At 47.3% G+C, this 26,247-nt stretch overlaps 2 protein-coding genes, 1 long non-coding RNA gene and 5 other non-coding genes across 8 annotated transcripts; 5 read left to right on the top strand and 3 right to left on the bottom strand.

Moving 5' to 3' along the window:
• Positions 1-709: 709 nt before the first annotated feature.
• LOC118242977 (hornerin-like) lies at positions 710-14,375 on the bottom strand. Its single transcript, XM_035536456.1, has 10 exons — positions 14,309-14,375; positions 14,159-14,214; positions 12,357-14,063; positions 9,094-9,166; positions 8,944-8,999; positions 7,406-8,848; positions 4,143-4,215; positions 3,993-4,048; positions 2,455-3,897; positions 710-816 (listed from the first exon to the last, which is right to left on the bottom strand). Exons 1-10 carry the CDS (start codon positions 14,326-14,328, stop codon positions 710-712), a joined length of 5,034 nt encoding a protein of 1,677 aa, XP_035392349.1. The 5' UTR covers positions 14,329-14,375.
• On the top strand, positions 4,985-5,056 carry trnat-cgu. Its single transcript has one exon. It is a non-coding gene; the product is annotated as a tRNA-Thr (tRNA).
• On the top strand, positions 9,936-10,007 carry trnat-cgu. The gene has a single exon. It is a non-coding gene; the product is annotated as a tRNA-Thr (tRNA).
• A 775-nt stretch (positions 14,376-15,150) lies between the features above and the next one.
• On the top strand, positions 15,151-15,222 carry trnat-cgu. Its single transcript has one exon. It is a non-coding gene; the product is annotated as a tRNA-Thr (tRNA).
• Positions 15,223-17,234: 2,012 nt separating this feature from the next.
• LOC118242946 (hornerin-like) lies at positions 17,235-19,590 on the bottom strand. Its single transcript, XM_035536265.1, has 3 exons — positions 19,524-19,590; positions 19,374-19,429; positions 17,235-19,278 (listed from the first exon to the last, which is right to left on the bottom strand). Exons 1-3 carry the CDS (start codon positions 19,541-19,543, stop codon positions 17,339-17,341), a joined length of 2,016 nt encoding a protein of 671 aa, XP_035392158.1. The 5' UTR covers positions 19,544-19,590; the 3' UTR covers positions 17,235-17,338.
• Positions 19,591-20,365: 775 nt separating this feature from the next.
• On the top strand, positions 20,366-20,437 carry trnat-cgu. The gene has a single exon. It is a non-coding gene; the product is annotated as a tRNA-Thr (tRNA).
• A 3,879-nt stretch (positions 20,438-24,316) lies between these two features.
• Positions 24,317-24,806, bottom strand: LOC118242948. Its single transcript, XR_004777116.1, has 3 exons — positions 24,734-24,806; positions 24,584-24,639; positions 24,317-24,488 (listed from the first exon to the last, which is right to left on the bottom strand). It is a non-coding gene; the product is annotated as an uncharacterized LOC118242948 (long non-coding RNA).
• A 769-nt stretch (positions 24,807-25,575) lies between these two features.
• trnat-cgu lies at positions 25,576-25,647 on the top strand. The gene has a single exon. It is a non-coding gene; the product is annotated as a tRNA-Thr (tRNA).
• The last annotated feature ends 600 nt before the right edge of the window (positions 25,648-26,247 follow it).

The raw sequence follows: 26,247 nt of genomic DNA, 5'->3' as shown, positions 1-26,247 counted from the left end.
GAGCATGTTGGGGATGTAGCTCAGTGGTACAGCTTGTGTTTTATATGCGTGATATCGTGGGTTCAATCCCCAGCATGTGTTCCTGATGTTTAGGACAGCTGCCCTCTAGAAAAGGTTCTGTTTAGAAGCATAGGGTGCTACACTTTGTGCTGATGCTATCGATAGGGCATGCTCAGCTTCCAATGACGGTTACTCATGAGTCAGAACGAGGCCGATTTCCACCATGAGTCAGAAGGGTGTTGATGTTTTGAGCGACTTCCCCCTTTTCCACTGTGAAAGTTAACGGGCAAGCTTGTAGGAACGTTATGTGTGTGGTTAATGGCCAGTTAAACATTCAGTCTCTGAGGCATGATGGCCAAGTGGCAAGGCGTTGGTCTCGTAAACCAAAGACCATGGGTTCTTGTTTACTCCAAAAATGAAACGGGACATGATCTTATGCTGGCAAACTCTTGACTGCATGTGCCTTAAAAAATGTCTTGCCAGAGTCCTTGTACTTCAGTTGTCATCTGTTGCCGTCATGAAGTTCTACAAATGTCAGAATTTGCCTCGCTTCTTCGGTCACCATTGCTTTAAGACATCTAAGGTGCATCGAAGTTTCCTACCTGCGTCAGTCTCAGAATGTACAGAGAATTTTTGTTTCCAGCCACCTTTGCTGAATGAATGAACCTTCAGGACTGCAAAGTCTTTACCACCAAAACTTTAAAGTGCCTCATCTGTGTACTGTTCCTGGCTTGGTTTTTGTACTCTTGAGGCTCTGGCTTGGTGGCTTGGCAGATGACAACTTGCTTAGTCCACTCAGGCGACTAGTTGTTGTGCCTTTCGGAACGTAAAAAGAATACACTTTCCCGGAGATGTAGCTCAGTGTTAGTGCACATGCCTTGCATGTATGAGGGCCTGCGTTCAGTCCCCAGCAATCACCATAGATGTAACCGTGTAGACTGAACCACCCTGCTGAGGAAGCGCACACATATTTCTGGCCAAAATAGCTAACTATAGGTTCATCCTTGTTCACCTTAAGACCTCCAACACAAATGGAGCTTCTTTTGTCAGTGTGGCATTAGCCCAATCTACACTCACTGGCCACTTTATTACTTACACCTTGGTAGTACTGGCTTGGACCAACTTTTGCCTTCAGAGCTGCCTTAATCCTTTGTGGCATAGATTCAACAAGGCGCTGGAAACATTCCTTAGAGATTTTTGTCCATATTGACATGACAGCAGTTCTTGCAGATTTGCCTGCTGCACACCCATGATGTGAATCTTTTATTTCGCCACAACTCAAAGGTGTTCTATTGGATTGAGATCTGGTGGCTGTTGTAACAAGTGGTTATTTGAGTTACTGTTGCCTTTCCATCAGCTCAAACCAGTCAGGCCATTCTCCTCTGACATCAACAAAGCACTTCCACCAGAGAAGTGCCACTCACTGGAGTGTTTCACTTTTTTAGACCATCCTATTTAAACTATAGAGATCGTTATGTGCAAACATCGCAGTAGATCAGCAGTTTCTGAAATACTCACCGAGACCAGCCCATCTAGCACCAGAACAGGTATGCCTAATAAAGTGGCCAGTGAGTGTTGCTTCATCACACTTTGAAGTCACATGAAAATGGTGATTAATTCTGACTAATTCATCCTGTGAAGCTTTTTAGCACATCAAAAGCAGTTTGGGCATCCTGGTTCTCACCAATGTAGTTTCATGTGGCATGCCTATAATCAGGGAACAAAACTATGCCTTCACTACCTCACACAAAAATAGATTGACTAACTCTTTGCAGAGACTTGTGTTTGGATAGTGCTCATTTTAAAATAAAAGTGACATTTCAAACAGCATTTGTTTAAGCTAGGGAAAAATCAAGCAGAGGCAGCAACGTTGACGATACGTTTTATTAAAGACGACAGGACAACCATTTGGAAAAGGATCAATAACAGTTTCAGCAAGGCAGCATTAGATAGAGCCTTCGTTGGGCAATTAGAAGGAATGAACAGGAAAGTCCAGAGTGAAGCTATAGCTCTTTGAGGTCAAGCCAGAACTTGGGCTCTGCATTTGGGTCTGCCCTGTGCCTGCACCTTGGGCTGACAGAGGTCCATCAGGTTTTAGTGGAGCATCACTGGCAGACTGCTGGCTGGTACAGGCAACACCCAAACCCACACTGGAACCCTGCATCTGGGACTGGGCAGTCTGTGCTGAAGGCTGCCATGTACCTGCACCCTGGGGATCCAGAGACCCATAATAAGCACTGCTCGTTTGGGGAACATCACCGGAAGACTGCTGGCTGGTAGAGGTCAAGCCAGAACTTGGGCTCTGCATTTGGGTCTGCCCTGTGCCTGACAGAGGTCCATCAGGTTTTAGTGGAGCATCACTGGCAGACTGCTGGCTGGTACAGGCAACACCCAAACCCACACTGGAACCCTGCATCTGGGACTGGGCAGTCTGTGCTGAAGGCTGCCATGTACCTGCACCCTGGGGATCCAGAGACCCATAATAAGCACTGCTCATTTGGGGAACATCACTGGAAGACTGCTGGCTGGTAGAGGTCAAGCCAGCACTTGGGCTCTGCATTTGGGTCTGCCCTGTCCCTGCACCTTGGGCTGACAGAGGTCCATCAGGTTTTAGTGGAGCATCACTGGCAGACTGCTGGCTGGTTGAGCTCACACCAGAACCCCCACTGGAAGGCTGCATCTGGGACTGGGCAGAAGATGTCTGCCATGTGCTTGCAAGCCAAGGAGGAAGGGCCCCATTGGAGCTGGTGCAGCCTTTTTGTGCAGCATCACTGGCTGACTGCTGGTTGATGGAGGTTGAGCTAGAACTCATGATCTGCATTTGGGTCTGCCCTGTGCCTGACAGAGGTCCATCAGTTTTTAGTGGAGCATCACTGGCAGACTGCTGGCTGGTAGAGGCAACACCCAAACCCACACTGGAACCCTGCATCTGGGACTGGGCAGACTGGAGGGTAGATGTCTGCCGTGTGCCTGCAAGCCAAGGAGGAAGGGCCCCATAGGAGCTGGTGCAGCCTTTTTGGGCAGAGTCACTGGCTGACTGCTGGCTAGGGGAGGTCGTGTCAGAACTCACAATTGTGCTTTGGCCAGGTATAAAAGGGAGTCTCGATTTCATAACTGGTGCAGAAGCGGACCAGCTGGAACTCTGGTACTGACCTTCATTGCTACCTTGCTGAGAGGTTGAAACCAATGCACCTCCTACAGTCTGGGTTTGGGACACAGGCTTACTTACTGGCCTGGTTTGTGAAGGATGGGGAAGCTGTTGGTAGCTTTCAGGTTGAGGAGGGGAAGCAACATGAGGTTGGGGCTCCTCTGAAGGAAGATGCATTGACTGGCCTGAGGATGGAGCCCAGTAGCCTCCCTGATGTTGATGGGTAGGAGCAGATTGGGCAGTGTACAGCCATGAACTGGTGTACTGACTGGGGAAACCTTGAGCACTGGATACAGAGTCCAAGCTGCCAGAAGACCCCCCATGTAAAGCATCACGCTCAAAAAGGCTACTGGATATCTGGGGGGTGCTTAGGACACTCTCGGAGCTCTGCCCCCAATACCGGGCTTCAACATTACCAGAGGAATCCAGCAGCTGGGGTTGGGATACAACACCAGGAAACTGTTGGCCACCTTGGAACACAGACTGGTAATACCCAGCAGAGCCACTTGTAGTTTGAGCCTCTGAAGAATCCATTTGACTGCTGGAAACACAACTTGGTTGTCCAGTCCGAGTCCGACTGGGTTCAGGACCTTGCAGAGGGAACGCGGAACTACTTTGCATGGATGCAGCACTGGAAGTGGAGCCCTCCACCTTGGTCTGATGAGGAAGGTTGCTGACTTTTTGGGGCTGAGCCATGGAAGCCCATGCTGCTACACTGGACCAATGTGGCACAGGTTTTTTATTCCACACTTGAAGGGGACACAAAAAGAGTGAAGAAGGTTTGCTAAAGAGGCCTGAACATGGGCACAAGGCCTCAATATCTGTGGTCTGATCAATTTCTTACCTCCAAGCCCATCTGTATCCCTTAACAGAAATGCAGCAGCAAGGAATAACCAAAGCCTACATGACAAAAGAGCATTTAAACATGAACTTAATCAACTGTCATAAATAATAGACAAGGTAACACCACAACCTAACCACCCCACAGTATTACCCTCTGCTCCACCACATCATGCCTCTGGACGGGGAAACCCCTAAAGCCAGTGTTACACAGCACTCGCTTCTCACTGTTAAAAGCACAAACAGACATGGGCTCCCTGCCTACCTGCATTCCATTTAAACCTCTCATTAAAGTTGGCTGATAAGAATCACCTGTTCAAACCCTTTTCAGATGTTGTCTAACCAAGTATGGCTGCCCTTTGTTTTTGCTTTGTTTGTGGAACATTTGAATCCATGAAATATCCTTTTCTCACTGTGTTGTATATTTTAACTGTGTGTTTGGGAATATTTTTGGGCCATTGTAATTCCTTTTTTACATCTAATCTTGACGAAGTTTCGATGTAGGCTGGACTTGTGAGGAACACAAAAACATATATTTGTGAGGAAAGAGGAATGATTTTGATCACTGATGTTTGTTTAAATGTAATCTCTGCTGTTACCTATGGGATGATAGGTGCACCAGCGGGAGTTATTCAATGCATAATAACAAGAGCAACTGAGATAGCTGTGTACATCTTTCTTCCAGTATCATATTTTGATATCCATGTTGTCCATGGAAGCAAGTGGAGCTGGAGATCCCTAGCACTTTTTATAAACTTACAGTCCTAGCAGATTCAATTTGATGAAAATTTCCAATTCAGTAAACATCACAAAACGTAAATCCAAAGTCCATGGGTCTGCAGCCAAGAGATTTAGATTGGGCAATTGATTCCAGCTCGTGTTAATCACCAACAGTGTGTTTCTGAGCACAGTGCCACATGTTCCACACTCTTCCTCAAATGCATTTAACAAGTGTTTTCCACATGATTTGTGTTCCATCGGAGGTTTTTAGGTCGTGGCGTGATGGCCAAGTGGTAAGGCGTCGGTCTCGTAAACCGGAGATCACGGGTTCGAGCCCCGTTCATGCCTTTTAAAAGCCACTTGAGGGGAATGCCACAAAACATTGTCATGGAAGATAACCATAGTCATTGTGGGTTGACATGGTCATCGACTGTGTGCTGATTCGTTCCCTTGTTTCTTGATTTTCGTGGCATGGTCACCACACATGCGGCACCTGAGCGTGTTGGGGATGTAGCTCAGTGGTACAGCTTGTGTTTTATATGCGTGATATCGTGGGTTCAATCCCCAGCATGTGTTCCTGATGTTTAGGACAGCTGCCCTCTAGAAAAGGTTCTGTTTGGAAGCATAGGGTGCTACACTTTGTGCTGATGCTATCGATAGGGCATGCTCAGCTTCCAATGACGGTTACTCATGAGTCAGAACGAGGCCGATTTCCACCATGAGTCAGAAGGGTGTTGATGTTTTGAGCGACTTCCCCCTTTTCCACTGTGAGAGTTAACGGGCAAGCTTGTAGGAACGTTATGTGTGTGGTTAATGGCCAGTTAAACATCCAGTCTCTGAGGCATGATGGCCAAGTGGCAAGGCGTTGGTCTCGTAAACCAAAGACCATGGGTTCTTGTTTACTCCAAAAATGAAACGGGACATGATCTTATGCTGGCAAACTCTTGACTGCATGTGCCTTAAAAAATGTCTTGCCAGAGTCCTTGTACTTCAGTTGTCATCTGTTGCCGTCATGAAGTTCCACAAATGTCAGAATTTGCCTCGCTTCTTCGGTCACCATTGCTTTAAGACATCTAAGGTGCATCGAAGTTTCCTACCTGCGTCAGTCTCAGAATGTACAGAGAATTTTTGTTTCCAGCCACCTTTGCTGAATGAATGAACCTTCAGGACTGCAAAGTCTTTACCACCAAAACTTTAAAGTGCCTCATCTGTGTACTGTTCCTGGCTTGGTTTTTGTACTCTTGAGGCTCTGGCTTGGTGGCTTGGCAGATGACAACTTGCTTAGTCCACTCAGGCGACTAGTTGTTGTGCCTTTCGGAACGTAAAAAGAATACACTTTCCCGGAGATGTAGCTCAGTGTTAGTGCACATGCCTGGCATGTATGAGGGCCTGCGTTCAGTCCCCAGCAATCACCATAGATGTAACCGTGTAGACTGAACCACCCTGCTGAGGAAGCGCACACATATTTCTGGCCAAAATAGCTAACTATAGGTTCATCCTTGTTCACCTTAAGACCTCCAACACAAATGGAGCTTCTTTTGTCAGTGTGGCATTAGCCCAATCTACACTCACTGGCCACTTTATTACTTACACCTTGGTAGTACTGGCTTGGACCAACTTTTGCCTTCAGAGCTGCCTTAATCCTTTGTGGCATAGATTCAACAAGGCGCTGGAAACATTCCTTAGAGATTTTTGTCCATATTGACATGACAGCAGTTCTTGCAGATTTGCCTGCTGCACACCCATGATGTGAATCTTTTATTTCGCCACAACTCAAAGGTGTTCTATTGGATTGAGATCTGGTGGCTGTTGTAACAAGTGGTTATTTGAGTTACTGTTGCCTTTCCATCAGCTCAAACCAGTCAGGCCATTCTCCTCTGACATCAACAAAGCACTTCCACCAGAGAAGTGCCACTCACTGGAGTGTTTCACTTTTTTAGACCATCCTATTTAAACTATAGAGAACGTTATGTGCAAACATCGCAGTAGATCAGCAGTTTCTGAAATACTCACCGAGACCAGCCCATCTAGCACCAGAACAGGTATGCCTAATAAAGTGGCCAGTGAGTGTTGCTTCATCACACTTTGAAGTCACATGAAAATGGTGATTAATTCTGACTAATTCATCCTGTGAAGCTTTTTAGCACATCAAAAGCAGTTTGGGCATCCTGGTTCTCACCAATGTAGTTTCATGTGGCATGCCTATAATCAGGGAACAAAACTATGCCTTCACTACCTCACACAAAAATAGATTGACTAACTCTTTGCAGAGACTTGTGTTTGGATAGTGCTCATTTTAAAATAAAAGTGACATTTCAAACAGCATTTGTTTAAGCTAGGGAAAAATCAAGCAGAGGCAGCAACGTTGACGATACGTTTTATTAAAGACGACAGGACAACCATTTGGAAAAGGATCAATAACAGTTTCAGCAAGGCAGCATTAGATAGAGCCTTCGTTGGGCAATTAGAAGGAATGAACAGGAAAGTCCAGAGTGAAGCTATAGCTCTTTGAGGTCAAGCCAGAACTTGGGCTCTGCATTTGGGTCTGCCCTGTGCCTGCACCTTGGGCTGACAGAGGTCCATCAGGTTTTAGTGGAGCATCACTGGCAGACTGCTGGCTGGTACAGGCAACACCCAAACCCACACTGGAACCCTGCATCTGGGACTGGGCAGTCTGTGCTGAAGGCTGCCATGTACCTGCACCCTGGGGATCCAGAGACCCATAATAAGCACTGCTCATTTGGGGAACATCACCGGAAGACTGCTGGCTGGTAGAGGTCAAGCCAGCACTTGGGCTCTGCATTTGGGTCTGCCCTGTCCCTGCACCTTGGGCTGACAGAGGTCCATCAGGTTTTAGTGGAGCATCACTGGCAGACTGCTGGCTGGTTGAGCTCACACCAGAACCCCCACTGGAAGGCTGCATCTGGGACTGGGCAGAAGATGTCTGCCATGTGCTTGCAAGCCAAGGAGGAAGGGCCCCATTGGAGCTGGTGCAGCCTTTTTGTGCAGCATCACTGGCTGACTGCTGGTTGATGGAGGTTGAGCTAGAACTCATGATCTGCATTTGGGTCTGCCCTGTGCCTGACAGAGGTCCATCAGTTTTTAGTGGAGCATCACTGGCAGACTGCTGGCTGGTAGAGGCAACACCCAAACCCACACTGGAACCCTGCATCTGGGACTGGGCAGACTGGAGGGTAGATGTCTGCCGTGTGCCTGCAAGCCAAGGAGGAAGGGCCCCATAGGAGCTGGTGCAGCCTTTTTGGGCAGAGTCACTGGCTGACTGCTGGCTAGGGGAGGTCGTGTCAGAACTCACAATTGTGCTTTGGCTAGGTATAAAAGGGAGTCTCGATTTCATAACTGGTGCAGAAGCGGACCAGCTGGAACTCTGGTACTGACCTTCATTGCTACCTTGCTGAGAGGTTGAAACCAATGCACCTCCTACAGTCTGGGTTTGGGACACAGGCTTACTTACTGGCCTGGTTTGTGAAGGATGGGGAAGCTGTTGGTAGCTTTCAGGTTGAGGAGGGGAAGCAACATGAGGTTGGGGCTCCTCTGAAGGAAGATGCATTGACTGGCCTGAGGATGGAGCCCAGTAGCCTCCCTGATGTTGATGGGTAGGAGCAGATTGGGCAGTGTACAGCCATGAACTGGTGTACTGACTGGGGAAACCTTGAGCACTGGATACAGAGTCCAAGCTGCCAGAAGACCCCCCATGTAAAGCATCACGCTCAAAAAGGCTACTGGATATCTGGGGGGTGCTTAGGACACTCTCGGAGCTCTGCCCCCAATACCGGGCTTCAACATTACCAGAGGAATCCAGCAGCTGGGGTTGGGATACAACACCAGGAAACTGTTGGCCACCTTGGAACACAGACTGGTAATACCCAGCAGAGCCACTTGTAGTTTGAGCCTCTGAAGAATCCATTTGACTGCTGGAAACACAACTTGGTTGTCCAGTCCGAGTCCGACTGGGTTCAGGACCTTGCAGAGGGAACGCGGAACTACTTTGCATGGATGCAGCACTGGAAGTGGAGCCCTCCACCTTGGTCTGATGAGGAAGGTTGCTGACTTTTTGGGGCTGAGCCATGGAAGCCCATGCTGCTACACTGGACCAATGTGGCACAGGTTTTTTATTCCACACTTGAAGGGGACACAAAAAGAGTGAAGAAGGTTTGCTAAAGAGGCCTGAACATGGGCACAAGGCCTCAATATCTGTGGTCTGATCAATTTCTTACCTCCAAGCCCATCTGTATCCCTTAACAGAAATGCAGCAGCAAGGAATAACCAAAGCCTACATGACAAAAGAGCATTTAAACATGAACTTAATCAACTGTCATAAATAATAGACAAGGTAACACCACAACCTAACCACCCCACAGTATTACCCTCTGCTCCACCACATCATGCCTCTGGACGGGGAAACCCCTAAAGCCAGTGTTACACAGCACTCGCTTCTCACTGTTAAAAGCACAAACAGACATGGGCTCCCTGCCTACCTGCATTCCATTTAAACCTCTCATTAAAGTTGGCTGATAAGAATCACCTGTTCAAACCCTTTTCAGATGTTGTCTAACCAAGTATGGCTGCCCTTTGTTTTTGCTTTGTTTGTGGAACATTTGAATCCATGAAATATCCTTTTCTCACTGTGTTGTATATTTTAACTGTGTGTTTGGGAATATTTTTGGGCCATTGTAATTCCTTTTTTACATCTAATCTTGACGAAGTTTCGATGTAGGCTGGACTTGTGAGGAACACAAAAACATATATTTGTGAGGAAAGAGGAATGATTTTGATCACTGATGTTTGTTTAAATGTAATCTCTGCTGTTACCTATGGGATGATAGGTGCACCAGCGGGAGTTATTCAATGCATAATAACAAGAGCAACTGAGATAGCTGTGTACATCTTTCTTCCAGTATCATATTTTGATATCCATGTTGTCCATGGAAGCAAGTGGAGCTGGAGATCCCTAGCACTTTTTATAAACTTACAGTCCTAGCAGATTCAATTTGATGAAAATTTCCAATTCAGTAAACATCACAAAACGTAAATCCAAAGTCCATGGGTCTGCAGCCAAGAGATTTAGATTGGGCAATTGATTCCAGCTCGTGTTAATCACCAACAGTGTGTTTCTGAGCACAGTGCCACATGTTCCACACTCTTCCTCAAATGCATTTAACAAGTGTTTTCCACATGATTTGTGTTCCATCGGAGGTTTTTAGGTCGTGGCGTGATGGCCAAGTGGTAAGGCGTCGGTCTCGTAAACCGGAGATCACGGGTTCGAGCCCCGTTCATGCCTTTTAAAAGCCACTTGAGGGGAATGCCACAAAACATTGTCATGGAAGATAACCATAGTCATTGTGGGTTGACATGGTCATTGACTGTGTGCTGATTCGTTCCCTTGTTTCTTGATTTTCGTGGCATGGTCACCACACATGCGGCACGTGAGCGTGTTGGGGATGTAGCTCAGTGGTACAGCTTGTGTTTTATATGCGTGATATCGTGGGTTCAATCCCCAGCATGTGTTCCTGATGTTTAGGACAGCTGCCCTCTAGAAAAGGTTCTGTTTGGAAGCATAGGGTGCTACACTTTGTGCTGATGCTATCGATAGGGCATGCTCAGCTTCCAATGACGGTTACTCATGAGTCAGAACGAGGCCGATTTCCACCATGAGTCAGAAGGGTGTTGATGTTTTGAGCGACTTCCCCCTTTTCCACTGTGAGAGTTAACGGGCAAGCTTGTAGGAACGTTATGTGTGTGGTTAATGGCCAGTTAAACATCCAGTCTCTGAGGCATGATGGCCAAGTGGCAAGGCGTTGGTCTCGTAAACCAAAGACCATGGGTTCTTGTTTACTCCAAAAATGAAACGGGACATGATCTTATGCTGGCAAACTCTTGACTACATGTGCCTTAAAAAATGTCTTGCCAGAGTCCTTGTACTTCAGTTGTCATCTGTTGCCGTCATGAAGTTCTACAAATGTCAGAATTTGCCTCGCTTCTTCGGTCACCATTGCTTTAAGACATCTAAGGTGCATCGAAGTTTCCTACCTGCGTCAGTCTCAGAATGTACAGAGAATTTTTGTTTCCAGCCACCTTTGCTGAATGAATGAACCTTCAGGACTGCAAAGTCTTTACCACCAAAACTTTAAAGTGCCTCATCTGTGTACTGTTCCTGGCTTGGTTTTTATACTCTTGAGGCTCTGGCTTGGTGGCTTGGCAGATGACAACTTGCTTAGTCCACTCAGGCGACTAGTTGTTGTGCCTTTCGGAACGTAAAAAGAATACACTTTCCCGGAGATGTAGCTCAGTGTTAGTGCACATGCCTTGCATGTATGAGGGCCTGCGTTCAGTCCCCAGCAATCACCATAGATGTAACCGTGTAGACTGAACCACCCTGCTGAGGAAGCGCACACATATTTCTGGCCAAAATAGCTAACTATAGGTTCATCCTTGTTCACCTTAAGACCTCCAACACAAATGGAGCTTCTTTTGTCAGTGTGGCATTAGCCCAATCTACACTCACTGGCCACTTTATTACTTACACCTTGGTAGTACTGGCTTGGACCAACTTTTGCCTTCAGAGCTGCCTTAATCCTTTGTGGCATAGATTCAACAAGGCGCTGGAAACATTCCTTAGAGATTTTTGTCCATATTGACATGACAGCAGTTCTTGCAGATTTGCCTGCTGCACACCCATGATGTGAATCTTTTATTTCGCCACAACTCAAAGGTGTTCTATTGGATTGAGATCTGGTGGCTGTTGTAACAAGTGGTTATTTGAGTTACTGTTGCCTTTCCATCAGCTCAAACCAGTCAGGCCATTCTCCTCTGACATCAACAAAGCACTTCCACCAGAGAAGTGCCACTCACTGGAGTGTTTCACTTTTTTAGACCATCCTATTTAAACTATAGAGATCGTTATGTGCAAACATCGCAGTAGATCAGCAGTTTCTGAAATACTCACCGAGACCAGCCCATCTAGCACCAGAACAGGTATGCCTAATAAAGTGGCCAGTGAGTGTTGCTTCATCACACTTTGAAGTCACATGAAAATGGTGATTAATTCTGACTAATTCATCCTGTGAAGCTTTTTAGCACATCAAAAGCAGTTTGGGCATCCTGGTTCTCACCAATGTAGTTTCATGTGGCATGCCTATAATCAGGGAACAAAACTATGCCTTCACTACCTCACACAAAAATAGATTGACTAACTCTTTGCAGAGACTTGTGTTTGGATAGTGCTCATTTTAAAATAAAAGTGACATTTCAAACAGCATTTGTTTAAGCTAGGGAAAAATCAAGCAGAGGCAGCAACGTTGACGATACGTTTTATTAAAGACGACAGGACAACCATTTGGAAAAGGATCAATAACAGTTTCAGCAAGGCAGCATTAGATAGAGCCTTCGTTGGGCAATTAGAAGGAATGAACAGGAAAGTCCAGAGTGAAGCTATAGCTCTTTGAGGTCAAGCCAGAACTTGGGCTCTGCATTTGGGTCTGCCCTGTGCCTGCACCTTGGGCTGACAGAGGTCCATCAGGTTTTAGTGGAGCATCACTGGCAGACTGCTGGCTGGTACAGGCAACACCCAAACCCACACTGGAACCCTGCATCTGGGACTGGGCAGTCTGTGCTGAAGGCTGCCATGTACCTGCACCCTGGGGATCCAGAGACCCATAATAAGCACTGCTTGTTTGGGGACCATCACCGGAAGACTGCTGGCTGGTAGAGGTCAAGCCAGAACTTGGGCTCTGCATTTGGGTCTGCCCTGTGCCTGCACCTTGGGCTGACAGAGGTCCATCAGGTTTTAGTGGAGCATCACTGGCAGACTGCTGGCTGGTACAGGCAACACCCAAACCCACACTGGAACCCTGCATCTGGGACTGGGCAGTCTGTGCTGAAGGCTGCCATGTACCTGCACCCTGGGGATCCAGAGACCCATAATAAGCACTGCTCATTTGGGGACCATCACCGGAAGACTGCTGGCTGGTAGAGGTCAAGCCAGCACTTGGGCTCTGCATTTGGGTCTGCCCTGTCCCTGCACCTTGGGCTGACAGAGGTCCATCAGGTTTTAGTGGAGCATCACTGGCAGACTGCTGGCTGGTTGAGCTCACACCAGAACCCCCACTGGAAGGCTGCATCTGGGACTGGGCAGAAGATGTCTGCCATGTGCTTGCAAGCCAAGGAGGAAGGGCCCCATTGGAGCTGGTGCAGCCTTTTTGTGCAGCATCACTGGCTGACTGCTGGTTGATGGAGGTTGAGCTAGAACTCATGATCTGCATTTGGGTCTGCCCTGTGCCTGACAGAGGTCCATCAGTTTTTAGTGGAGCATCACTGGCAGACTGCTGGCTGGTAGAGGCAACACCCAAACCCACACTGGAACCCTGCATCTGGGACTGGGCAGACTGGAGGGTAGATGTCTGCCGTGTGCCTGCAAGCCAAGGAGGAAGGGCCCCATAGGAGCTGGTGCAGCCTTTTTGGGCAGAGTCACTGGCTGACTGCTGGCTAGGGGAGGTCGTGTCAGAACTCACAATTGTGCTTTGGCTAGGTATAAAAGGGAGTCTCGATTTCATAACTGGTGCAGAAGCGGACCAGCTGGAACTCTGGTACTGACCTTCATTGCTACCTTGCTGAGAGGTTGAAACCAATGCACCTCCTACAGTCTGGGTTTGGGACACAGGCTTACTTACTGGCCTGGTTTGTGAAGGATGGGGAAGCTGTTGGTAGCTTTCAGGTTGAGGAGGGGAAGCAACATGAGGTTGGGGCTCCTCTGAAGGAAGATGCATTGACTGGCCTGAGGATGGAGCCCAGTAGCCTCCCTGATGTTGATGGGTAGGAGCAGATTGGGCAGTGTACAGCCATGAACTGGTGTACTGACTGGGGAAACCTTGAGCACTGGATACAGAGTCCAAGCTGCCAGAAGACCCCCCATGTAAAGCATCACGCTCAAAAAGGCTACTGGATATCTGGGGGGTGCTTAGGACACTCTCGGAGCTCTGCCCCCAATACCGGGCTTCAACATTACCAGAGGAATCCAGCAGCTGGGGTTGGGATACAACACCAGGAAACTGTTGGCCACCTTGGAACACAGACTGGTAATACCCAGCAGAGCCACTTGTAGTTTGAGCCTCTGAAGAATCCATTTGACTGCTGGAAACACAACTTGGTTGTCCAGTCCGAGTCCGACTGGGTTCAGGACCTTGCAGAGGGAACGCGGAACTACTTTGCATGGATGCAGCACTGGAAGTGGAGCCCTCCACCTTGGTCTGATGAGGAAGGTTGCTGACTTTTTGGGGCTGAGCCATGGAAGCCCATGCTGCTACACTGGACCAATGTGGCACAGGTTTTTTATTCCACACTTGAAGGGGACACAAAAAGAGTGAAGAAGGTTTGCTAAAGAGGCCTGAACATGGGCACAAGGCCTCAATATCTGTGGTCTGATCAATTTCTTACCTCCAAGCCCATCTGTATCCCTTAACAGAAATGCAGCAGCAAGGAATAACCAAAGCCTACATGACAAAAGAGCATTTAAACATGAACTTAATCAACTGTCATAAATAATAGACAAGGTAACACCACAACCTAACCACCCCACAGTATTACCCTCTGCTCCACCACATCATGCCTCTGGACGGGGAAACCCCTAAAGCCAGTGTTACACAGCACTCGCTTCTCACTGTTAAAAGCACAAACAGACATGGGCTCCCTGCCTACCTGCATTCCATTTAAACCTCTCATTAAAGTTGGCTGATAAGAATCACCTGTTCAAACCCTTTTCAGATGTTGTCTAACCAAGTATGGCTGCCCTTTGTTTTTGCTTTGTTTGTGGAACATTTGAATCCATGAAATATCCTTTTCTCACTGTGTTGTATATTTTAACTGTGTGTTTGGGAATATTTTTGGGCCATTGTAATTCCTTTTTTACATCTAATCTTGACGAAGTTTCGATGTAGGCTGGACTTGTGAGGAACACAAAAACATATATTTGTGAGGAAAGAGGAATGATTTTGATCACTGATGTTTGTTTAAATGTAATCTCTGCTGTTACCTATGGGATGATAGGTGCACCAGCGGGAGTTATTCAATGCATAATAACAAGAGCAACTGAGATAGCTGTGTACATCTTTCTTCCAGTATCATATTTTGATATCCATGTTGTCCATGGAAGCAAGTGGAGCTGGAGATCCCTAGCACTTTTTATAAACTTACAGTCCTAGCAGATTCAATTTGATGAAAATTTCCAATTCAGTAAACATCACAAAACGTAAATCCAAAGTCCATGGGTCTGCAGCCAAGAGATTTAGATTGGGCAATTGATTCCAGCTCGTGTTAATCACCAACAGTGTGTTTCTGAGCACAGTGCCACATGTTCCACACTCTTCCTCAAATGCATTTAACAAGTGTTTTCCACATGATTTGTGTTCCATCGGAGGTTTTTAGGTCGTGGCGTGATGGCCAAGTGGTAAGGCGTCGGTCTCGTAAACCGGAGATCACGGGTTCGAGCCCCGTTCATGCCTTTTAAAAGCCACTTGAGGGGAATGCCACAAAACATTGTCATGGAAGATAACCATAGTCATTGTGGGTTGACATGGTCATCGACTGTGTGCTGATTCGTTCCCTTGTTTCTTGATTTTCGTGGCATGGTCACCACACATGCGGCACGTGAGCGTGTTGGGGATGTAGCTCAGTGGTACAGCTTGTGTTTTATATGCGTGATATCGTGGGTTCAATCCCCAGCATGTGTTCCTGATGTTTAGGACAGCTGCCCTCTAGAAAAGGTTCTGTTTGGAAGCATAGGGTGCTACACTTTGTGCTGATGCTATCGATAGGGCATGCTCAGCTTCCAATGACGGTTACTCATGAGTCAGAACGAGGCCGATTTCCACCATGAGTCAGAAGGGTGTTGATGTTTTGAGCGACTTCCCCCTTTTCCACTGTGAGAGTTAACGGGCAAGCTTGTAGGAACGTTATGTGTGTGGTTAATGGCCAGTTAAACATCCAGTCTCTGAGGCATGATGGCCAAGTGGCAAGGCGTTGGTCTCGTAAACCAAAGACCATGGGTTCTTGTTTACTCCAAAAATGAAACGGGACATGATCTTATGCTGGCAAACTCTTGACTGCATGTGCCTTAAAAAATGTCTTGCCAGAGTCCTTGTACTTCAGTTGTCATCTGTTGCCGTCATGAAGTTCTACAAATGTCAGAATTTGCCTCGCTTCTTCGGTCACCATTGCTTTAAGACATCTAAGGTGCATCGAAGTTTCCTACCTGCGTCAGTCTCAGAATGTACAGAGAATTTTTGTTTCCAGCCACCTTTGCTGAATGAATGAACCTTCAGGACTGCAAAGTCTTTACCACCAAAACTTTAAAGTGCCTCATCTGTGTACTGTTCCTGGCTTGGTTTTTGTACTCTTGAGGCTCTGGCTTGGTGGCTTGGCAGATGACAACTTGCTTAGTCCACTCAGGCGACTAGTTGTTGTGCCTTTCGGAACGTAAAAAGAATACACTTTCCCGGAGATGTAGCTCAGTGTTAGTGCACATGCCTGGCATGTATGAGGGCCTGCGTTCAGTCCCCAGCAATCACCATAGATGTAACCGTGTAGACTGAACCACCCTGCTGAGGAAGCGCACACATATTTCTGGCCAAAATAGCTAACTATAGGTTCATCCTTGTTCACCTTAAGACCTCCAACACAAATGGAGCTTCTTTTGTCAGTGTGGCATTAGCCCAATCTACACTCACTGGCCACTTTATTACTTACACCTTGGTAGTACTGGCTTGGACCAACTTTTGCCTTCAGAGCTGCCTTAATCCTTTGTGGCATAGATTCAACAAGGCGCTGGAAACATTCCTTAGAGATTTTTGTCCATATTGACATGACAGCAGTTCTTGCAGATTTGCCTGCTGCACACCCATGATGTGAATCTTTTATTTCGCCACAACTCAAAGGTGTTCTATTGGATTGAGATCTGGTGGCTGTTGTAACAAGTGGTTATTTGAGTTACTGTTGCCTTTCCATCAGCTCAAACCAGTCAGGCCATTCTCCTCTGACATCAACAAAGCACTTCCACCAGAGAAGTGCCACTCACTGGAGTGTTTCACTTTTTTAGACCATCCTATTTAAACTATAGAGATCGTTATGTGCAAACATCGCAGTAGATCAGCAGTTTCTGAAATACTCACCGAGACCAGCCCATCTAGCACCAGAACAGGTATGCCTAATAAAGTGGCCAGTGAGTGTTGCTTCATCACACTTTGAAGTCACATGAAAATGGTGATTAATTCTGACTAATTCATCCTGTGAAGCTTTTTAGCACATCAAAAGCAGTTTGGGCATCCTGGTTCTCACCAATGTAGTTTCATGTGGCATGCCTATAATCAGGGAACAAAACTATGCCTTCACTACCTCACACAAAAATAGATTGACTAACTCTTTGCAGAGACTTGTGTTTGGATAGTGCTCATTTTAAAATAAAAGTGACATTTCAGACAGCATTTGTTTAAGCTAGGGAAAAATCAAGCAGAGGCAGCAACGTTGACGATACGTTTTATTAAAGACGACAGGACAACCATTTGGAAAAGGATCAATAACAGTTTCAGCAAGGCAGCATTAGATAGAGCCTTCGTTGGGCAATTAGAAGGAATGAACAGGAAAGTCCAGAGTGAAGCTATAGCTCTTCGAGGTCAAGCCAGAACTTGGGCTCTGCATTTGGGTCTGCCCTGTGCCTGCACCTTGGGCTGACAGAGGTCCATCAGGTTTTAGTGGAGCATCACTGGCAGACTGCTGGCTGGTACAGGCAACACCCAAACCCACACTGGAACCCTGCATCTGGGACTGGGCAGTCTGTGCTGAAGGCTGCCATGTACCTGCACCCTGGGGATCCAGAGACCCATAATAAGCACTGCTGGTTTGGGGAACATCACCGGAAGACTGCTGGCTGGTAGAGGTCAAGCCAGAACTTGGGCTCTGCATTTGGGTCTGCCCTGTGCCTGCACCTTGGGCTGACAGAGGTCCATCAGGTTTTAGTGGAGCATCACTGGCAGACTGCTGGCTGGTACAGGCAACACCCAAACCCACACTGGAACCCTGCATCTGGGACTGGGCAGTCTGTGCTGAAGGCTGCCATGTACCTGCACCCTGGGGATCCAGAGACCCATAATAAGCACTGCTCATTTGGGGAACATCACCGGAAGACTGCTGGCTGGTAGAGGTCAAGCCAGCACTTGGGCTCTGCATTTGGGTCTGCCCTGTCCCTGCACCTTGGGCTGACAGAGGTCCATCAGGTTTTAGTGGAGCATCACTGGCAGACTGCTGGCTGGTTGAGCTCACACCAGAACCCCCACTGGAAGGCTGCATCTGGGACTGGGCAGAAGATGTCTGCCATGTGCTTGCAAGCCAAGGAGGAAGGGCCCCATTGGAGCTGGTGCAGCCTTTTTGTGCAGCATCACTGGCTGACTGCTGGTTGATGGAGGTTGAGCTAGAACTCATGATCTGCATTTGGGTCTGCCCTGTGCCTGACAGAGGTCCATCAGTTTTTAGTGGAGCATCACTGGCAGACTGCTGGCTGGTAGAGGCAACACCCAAACCCACACTGGAACCCTGCATCTGGGACTGGGCAGACTGGAGGGTAGATGTCTGCCGTGTGCCTGCAAGCCAAGGAGGAAGGGCCCCATAGGAGCTGGTGCAGCCTTTTTGGGCAGAGTCACTGGCTGACTGCTGGCTAGGGGAGGTCGTGTCAGAACTCACAATTGTGCTTTGGCTAGGTATAAAAGGGAGTCTCGATTTCATAACTGGTGCAGAAGCGGACCAGCTGGAACTCTGGTACTGACCTTCATTGCTACCTTGCTGAGAGGTTGAAACCAATGCACCTCCTACAGTCTGGGTTTGGGACACAGGCTTACTTACTGGCCTGGTTTGTGAAGGATGGGGAAGCTGTTGGTAGCTTTCAGGTTGAGGAGGGGAAGCAACATGAGGTTGGGGCTCCTCTGAAGGAAGATGCATTGACTGGCCTGAGGATGGAGCCCAGTAGCCTCCCTGATGTTGATGGGTAGGAGCAGATTGGGCAGTGTACAGCCATGAACTGGTGTACTGACTGGGGAAACCTTGAGCACTGGATACAGAGTCCAAGCTGCCAGAAGACCCCCCATGTAAAGCATCACGCTCAAAAAGGCTACTGGATATCTGGGGGGTGCTTAGGACACTCTCGGAGCTCTGCCCCCAATACCGGGCTTCAACATTACCAGAGGAATCCAGCAGCTGGGGTTGGGATACAACACCAGGAAACTGTTGGCCACCTTGGAACACAGACTGGTAATACCCAGCAGAGCCACTTGTAGTTTGAGCCTCTGAAGAATCCATTTGACTGCTGGAAACACAACTTGGTTGTCCAGTCCGAGTCCGACTGGGTTCAGGACCTTGCAGAGGGAACGCGGAACTACTTTGCATGGATGCAGCACTGGAAGTGGAGCCCTCCACCTTGGTCTGATGAGGAAGGTTGCTGACTTTTTGGGGCTGAGCCATGGAAGCCCATGCTGCTACACTGGACCAATGTGGCACAGGTTTTTTATTCCACACTTGAAGGGGACACAAAAAGAGTGAAGAAGGTTTGCTAAAGAGGCCTGAACATGGGCACAAGGCCTCAATATCTGTGGTCTGATCAATTTCTTACCTCCAAGCCCATCTGTATCCCTTAACAGAAATGCAGCAGCAAGGAATAACCAAAGCCTACATGACAAAAGAGCATTTAAACATGAACTTAATCAACTGTCATAAATAATAGACAAGGTAACACCACAACCTAACCACCCCACAGTATTACCCTCTGCTCCACCACATCATGCCTCTGGACGGGGAAACCCCTAAAGCCAGTGTTACACAGCACTCGCTTCTCACTGTTAAAAGCACAAACAGACATGGGCTCCCTGCCTACCTGCATTCCATTTAAACCTCTCATTAAAGTTGGCTGATAAGAATCACCTGTTCAAACCCTTTTCAGATGTTGTCTAACCAAGTATGGCTGCCCTTTGTTTTTGCTTTGTTTGTGGAACATTTGAATCCATGAAATATCCTTTTCTCACTGTGTTGTATATTTTAACTGTGTGTTTGGGAATATTTTTGGGCCATTGTAATTCCTTTTTTACATCTAATCTTGACGAAGTTTCGATGTAGGCTGGACTTGTGAGGAACACAAAAACATATATTTGTGAGGAAAGAGGAATGATTTTGATCACTGATGTTTGTTTAAATGTAATCTCTGCTGTTACCTATGGGATGATAGGTGCACCAGCGGGAGTTATTCAATGCATAATAACAAGAGCAACTGAGATAGCTGTGTACATCTTTCTTCCAGTATCATATTTTGATATCCATGTTGTCCATGGAAGCAAGTGGAGCTGGAGATCCCTAGCACTTTTTATAAACTTACAGTCCTAGCAGATTCAATTTGATGAAAATTTCCAATTCAGTAAACATCACAAAACGTAAATCCAAAGTCCATGGGTCTGCAGCCAAGAGATTTAGATTGGGCAATTGATTCCAGCTCGTGTTAATCACCAACAGTGTGTTTCTGAGCACAGTGCCACATGTTCCACACTCTTCCTCAAATGCATTTAACAAGTGTTTTCCACATGATTTGTGTTCCATCGGAGGTTTTTAGGTCGTGGCGTGATGGCCAAGTGGTAAGGCGTCGGTCTCGTAAACCGGAGATCACGGGTTCGAGCCCCGTTCATGCCTTTTAAAAGCCACTTGAGGGGAATGCCACAAAACATTGTCATGGAAGATAACCATAGTCATTGTGGGTTGACATGGTCATTGACTGTGTGCTGATTCGTTCCCTTGTTTCTTGATTTTCGTGGCATGGTCACCACACATGCGGCACGTGAGCGTGTTGGGGATGTAGCTCAGTGGTACAGCTTGTGTTTTATATGCGTGATATCGTGGGTTCAATCCCCAGCATGTGTTCCTGATGTTTAGGACAGCTGCCCTCTAGAAAAGGTTCTGTTTGGAAGCATAGGGTGCTACACTTTGTGCTGATGCTATCGATAGGGCATGCTCAGCTTCCAATGACGGTTACTCATGAGTCAGAACGAGGCCGATTTCCACCATGAGTCAGAAGGGTGTTGATGTTTTGAGCGACTTCCCCCTTTTCCACTGTGAGAGTTAACGGGCAAGCTTGTAGGAACGTTATGTGTGTGGTTAATGGCCAGTTAAACATCCAGTCTCTGAGGCATGATGGCCAAGTGGCAAGGCGTTGGTCTCGTAAACCAAAGACCATGGGTTCTTGTTTACTCCAAAAATGAAACGGGACATGATCTTATGCTGGCAAACTCTTGACTACATGTGCCTTAAAAAATGTCTTGCCAGAGTCCTTGTACTTCAGTTGTCATCTGTTGCCGTCATGAAGTTCTACAAATGTCAGAATTTGCCTCGCTTCTTCGGTCACCATTGCTTTAAGACATCTAAGGTGCATCGAAGTTTCCTACCTGCGTCAGTCTCAGAATGTACAGAGAATTTTTGTTTCCAGCCACCTTTGCTGAATGAATGAACCTTCAGGACTGCAAAGTCTTTACCACCAAAACTTTAAAGTGCCTCATCTGTGTACTGTTCCTGGCTTGGTTTTTATACTCTTGAGGCTCTGGCTTGGTGGCTTGGCAGATGACAACTTGCTTAGTCCACTCAGGCGACTAGTTGTTGTGCCTTTCGGAACGTAAAAAGAATACACTTTCCCGGAGATGTAGCTCAGTGTTAGTGCACATGCCTTGCATGTATGAGGGCCTGCGTTCAGTCCCCAGCAATCACCATAGATGTAACCGTGTAGACTGAACCACCCTGCTGAGGAAGCGCACACATATTTCTGGCCAAAATAGCTAACTATAGGTTCATCCTTGTTCACCTTAAGACCTCCAACACAAATGGAGCTTCTTTTGTCAGTGTGGCATTAGCCCAATCTACACTCACTGGCCACTTTATTACTTACACCTTGGTAGTACTGGCTTGGACCAACTTTTGCCTTCAGAGCTGCCTTAATCCTTTGTGGCATAGATTCAACAAGGCGCTGGAAACATTCCTTAGAGATTTTTGTCCATATTGACATGACAGCAGTTCTTGCAGATTTGCCTGCTGCACACCCATGATGTGAATCTTTTATTTCGCCACAACTCAAAGGTGTTCTATTGGATTGAGATCTGGTGGCTGTTGTAACAAGTGGTTATTTGAGTTACTGTTGCCTTTCCATCAGCTCAAACCAGTCAGGCCATTCTCCTCTGACATCAACAAAGCACTTCCACCAGAGAAGTGCCACTCACTGGAGTGTTTCACTTTTTTAGACCATCCTATTTAAACTATAGAGATCGTTATGTGCAAACATCGCAGTAGATCAGCAGTTTCTGAAATACTCACCGAGACCAGCCCATCTAGCACCAGAACAGGTATGCCTAATAAAGTGGCCAGTGAGTGTTGCTTCATCACACTTTGAAGTCACATGAAAATGGTGATTAATTCTGACTAATTCATCCTGTGAAGCTTTTTAGCACATCAAAAGCAGTTTGGGCATCCTGGTTCTCACCAATGTAGTTTCATGTGGCATGCCTATAATCAGGGAACAAAACTATGCCTTCACTACCTCACACAAAAATAGATTGACTAACTCTTTGCAGAGACTTGTGTTTGGATAGTGCTCATTTTAAAATAAAAGTGACATTTCAAACAGCATTTGTTTAAGCTAGGGAAAAATCAAGCAGAGGCAGCAACGTTGACGATACGTTTTATTAAAGACGACAGGACAACCATTTGGAAAAGGATCAATAACAGTTTCAGCAAGGCAGCATTAGATAGAGCCTTCGTTGGGCAATTAGAAGGAATGAACAGGAAAGTCCAGAGTGAAGCTATAGCTCTTTGAGGTCAAGCCAGAACTTGGGCTCTGCATTTGGGTCTGCCCTGTGCCTGCACCTTGGGCTGACAGAGGTCCATCAGGTTTTAGTGGAGCATCACTGGCAGACTGCTGGCTGGTACAGGCAACACCCAAACCCACACTGGAACCCTGCATCTGGGACTGGGCAGTCTGTGCTGAAGGCTGCCATGTACCTGCACCCTGGGGATCCAGAGACCCATAATAAGCACTGCTTGTTTGGGGACCATCACCGGAAGACTGCTGGCTGGTAGAGGTCAAGCCAGAACTTGGGCTCTGCATTTGGGTCTGCCCTGTGCCTGCACCTTGGGCTGACAGAGGTCCATCAGGTTTTAGTGGAGCATCACTGGCAGACTGCTGGCTGGTACAGGCAACACCCAAACCCACACTGGAACCCTGCATCTGGGACTGGGCAGTCTGTGCTGAAGGCTGCCATGTACCTGCACCCTGGGGATCCAGAGACCCATAATAAGCACTGCTCATTTGGGGACCATCACCGGAAGACTGCTGGCTGGTAGAGGTCAAGCCAGCACTTGGGCTCTGCATTTGGGTCTGCCCTGTCCCTGCACCTTGGGCTGACAGAGGTCCATCAGGTTTTAGTGGAGCATCACTGGCAGACTGCTGGCTGGTTGAGCTCACACCAGAACCCCCACTGGAAGGCTGCATCTGGGACTGGGCAGAAGATGTCTGCCATGTGCTTGCAAGCCAAGGAGGAAGGGCCCCATTGGAGCTGGTGCAGCCTTTTTGTGCAGCATCACTGGCTGACTGCTGGTTGATGGAGGTTGAGCTAGAACTCATGATCTGCATTTGGGTCTGCCCTGTGCCTGACAGAGGTCCATCAGTTTTTAGTGGAGCATCACTGGCAGACTGCTGGCTGGTAGAGGCAACACCCAAACCCACACTGGAACCCTGCATCTGGGACTGGGCAGACTGGAGGGTAGATGTCTGCCGTGTGCCTGCAAGCCAAGGAGGAAGGGCCCCATAGGAGCTGGTGCAGCCTTTTTGGGCAGAGTCACTGGCTGACTGCTGGCTAGGGGAGGTCGTGTCAGAACTCACAATTGTGCTTTGGCTAGGTATAAAAGGGAGTCTCGATTTCATAACTGGTGCAGAAGCGGACCAGCTGGAACTCTGGTACTGACCTTCATTGCTACCTTGCTGAGAGGTTGAAACCAATGCACCTCCTACAGTCTGGGTTTGGGACACAGGCTTACTTACTGGCCTGGTTTGTGAAGGATGGGGAAGCTGTTGGTAGCTTTCAGGTTGAGGAGGGGAAGCAACATGAGGTTGGGGCTCCTCTGAAGGAAGATGCATTGACTGGCCTGAGGATGGAGCCCAGTAGCCTCCCTGATGTTGATGGGTAGGAGCAGATTGGGCAGTGTACAGCCATGAACTGGTGTACTGACTGGGGAAACCTTGAGCACTGGATACAGAGTCCAAGCTGCCAGAAGACCCCCCATGTAAAGCATCACGCTCAAAAAGGCTACTGGATATCTGGGGGGTGCTTAGGACACTCTCGGAGCTCTGCCCCCAATACCGGGCTTCAACATTACCAGAGGAATCCAGCAGCTGGGGTTGGGATACAACACCAGGAAACTGTTGGCCACCTTGGAACACAGACTGGTAATACCCAGCAGAGCCACTTGTAGTTTGAGCCTCTGAAGAATCCATTTGACTGCTGGAAACACAACTTGGTTGTCCAGGTCCGACTGGGTTCAGGACCTTGCAGAGGGAACGCGGAACTACTTTGCATGGATGCAGCACTGGAAGTGGAGCCCTCCACCTTGGTCTGATGAGGAAGGTTGCTGACTTTTTGGGGCTGAGCCATGGAAGCCCATGCTGCTACACTGGACCAATGTGGCACAGGTTTTTTATTCCACACTTGAAAGGGACACAAAAAGAGTGAAGAAGGTTTGCTAAAGAGGCCTGAACATGGGCACAAGGCCTCAATATCTGTGGTCTGATCAATTTCTTACCTCCAAGCCCATCTGTATCCCTTAACAGAAATGCAGCAGCAAGGAATAACCAAAGCCTACATGACAAAAGAGCATTTAAACATGAACTTAATCAACTGTCATAAATAATAGACAAGGTAACACCACAACCTAACCACCCCACAGTATTACCCTCTGCTCCACCACATCATGCCTCTGGACGGGGAAACCCCTAAAGCCAGTGTTACACAGCACTCGCTTCTCACTGTTAAAAGCACAAACAGACATGGGCTCCCTGCCTACCTGCATTCCATTTAAACCTCTCATTAAAGTTGGCTGATAAGAATCACCTGTTCAAACCCTTTTCAGATGTTGTCTAACCAAGTATGGCTGCCCTTTGTTTTTGCTTTGTTTGTGGAACATTTGAATCCATGAAATATCCTTTTCTCACTGTGTTGTATATTTTAACTGTGTGTTTGGGAATATTTTTGGGCCATTGTAATTCCTTTTTTACATCTAATCTTGACGAAGTTTCGATGTAGGCTGGACTTGTGAGGAACACAAAAACATATATTTGTGAGGAAAGAGGAATGATTTTGATCACTGATGTTTGTTTAAATGTAATCTCTGCTGTTACCTATGGGATGATAGGTGCACCAGCGGGAGTTATTCAATGCATAATAACAAGAGCAACTGAGATAGCTGTGTACATCTTTCTTCCAGTATCATATTTTGATATCCATGTTGTCCATGGAAGCAAGTGGAGCTGGAGATCCCTAGCACTTTTTATAAACTTACAGTCCTAGCAGATTCAATTTGATGAAAATTTCCAATTCAGTAAACATCACAAAACGTAAATCCAAAGTCCATGGGTCTGCAGCCAAGAGATTTAGATTGGGCAATTGATTCCAGCTCGTGTTAATCACCAACAGTGTGTTTCTGAGCACAGTGCCACATGTTCCACACTCTTCCTCAAATGCATTTAACAAGTGTTTTCCACATGATTTGTGTTCCATCGGAGGTTTTTAGGTCGTGGCGTGATGGCCAAGTGGTAAGGCGTCGGTCTCGTAAACCGGAGATCACGGGTTCGAGCCCCGTTCATGCCTTTTAAAAGCCACTTGAGGGGAATGCCACAAAACATTGTCATGGAAGATAACCATAGTCATTGTGGGTTGACATGGTCATCGACTGTGTGCTGATTCGTTCCCTTGTTTCTTGATTTTCGTGGCATGGTCACCACACATGCGGCACGTGAGCGTGTTGGGGATGTAGCTCAGTGGTACAGCTTGTGTTTTATATGCGTGATATCGTGGGTTCAATCCCCAGCATGTGTTCCTGATGTTTAGGACAGCTGCCCTCTAGAAAAGGTTCTGTTTGGAAGCATAGGGTGCTACACTTTGTGCTGATGCTATCGATAGGGCATGCTCAGCTTCCAATGACGGTTACTCATGAGTCAGAACGAGGCCGATTTCCACCATGAGTCAGAAGGGTGTTGATGTTTTGAGCGACTTCCCCCTTTTCCACTGTGAGAGTTAACGGGCAAGCTTGTAGGAACGTTATGTGTGTGGTTAATGGCCAGTTAAACATCCAGTCTCTGAGGCATGATGGCCAAGTGGCAAGGCGTTGGTCTCGTAAACCAAAGACCATGGGTTCTTGTTTACTCCAAAAATGAAACGGGACATGATCTTATGCTGGCAAACTCTTGA

Source organism: Electrophorus electricus, chromosome 18, assembly GCF_013358815.1.
Source record: "Electrophorus electricus isolate fEleEle1 chromosome 18, fEleEle1.pri, whole genome shotgun sequence".
In the NCBI taxonomy this organism is placed as follows: domain Eukaryota; kingdom Metazoa; phylum Chordata; class Actinopteri; order Gymnotiformes; family Gymnotidae; genus Electrophorus; species Electrophorus electricus.
The sequence above is the reverse complement of the archived record's forward strand: the minus strand, read 5'-3'. Positions and strand labels throughout refer to the sequence as shown.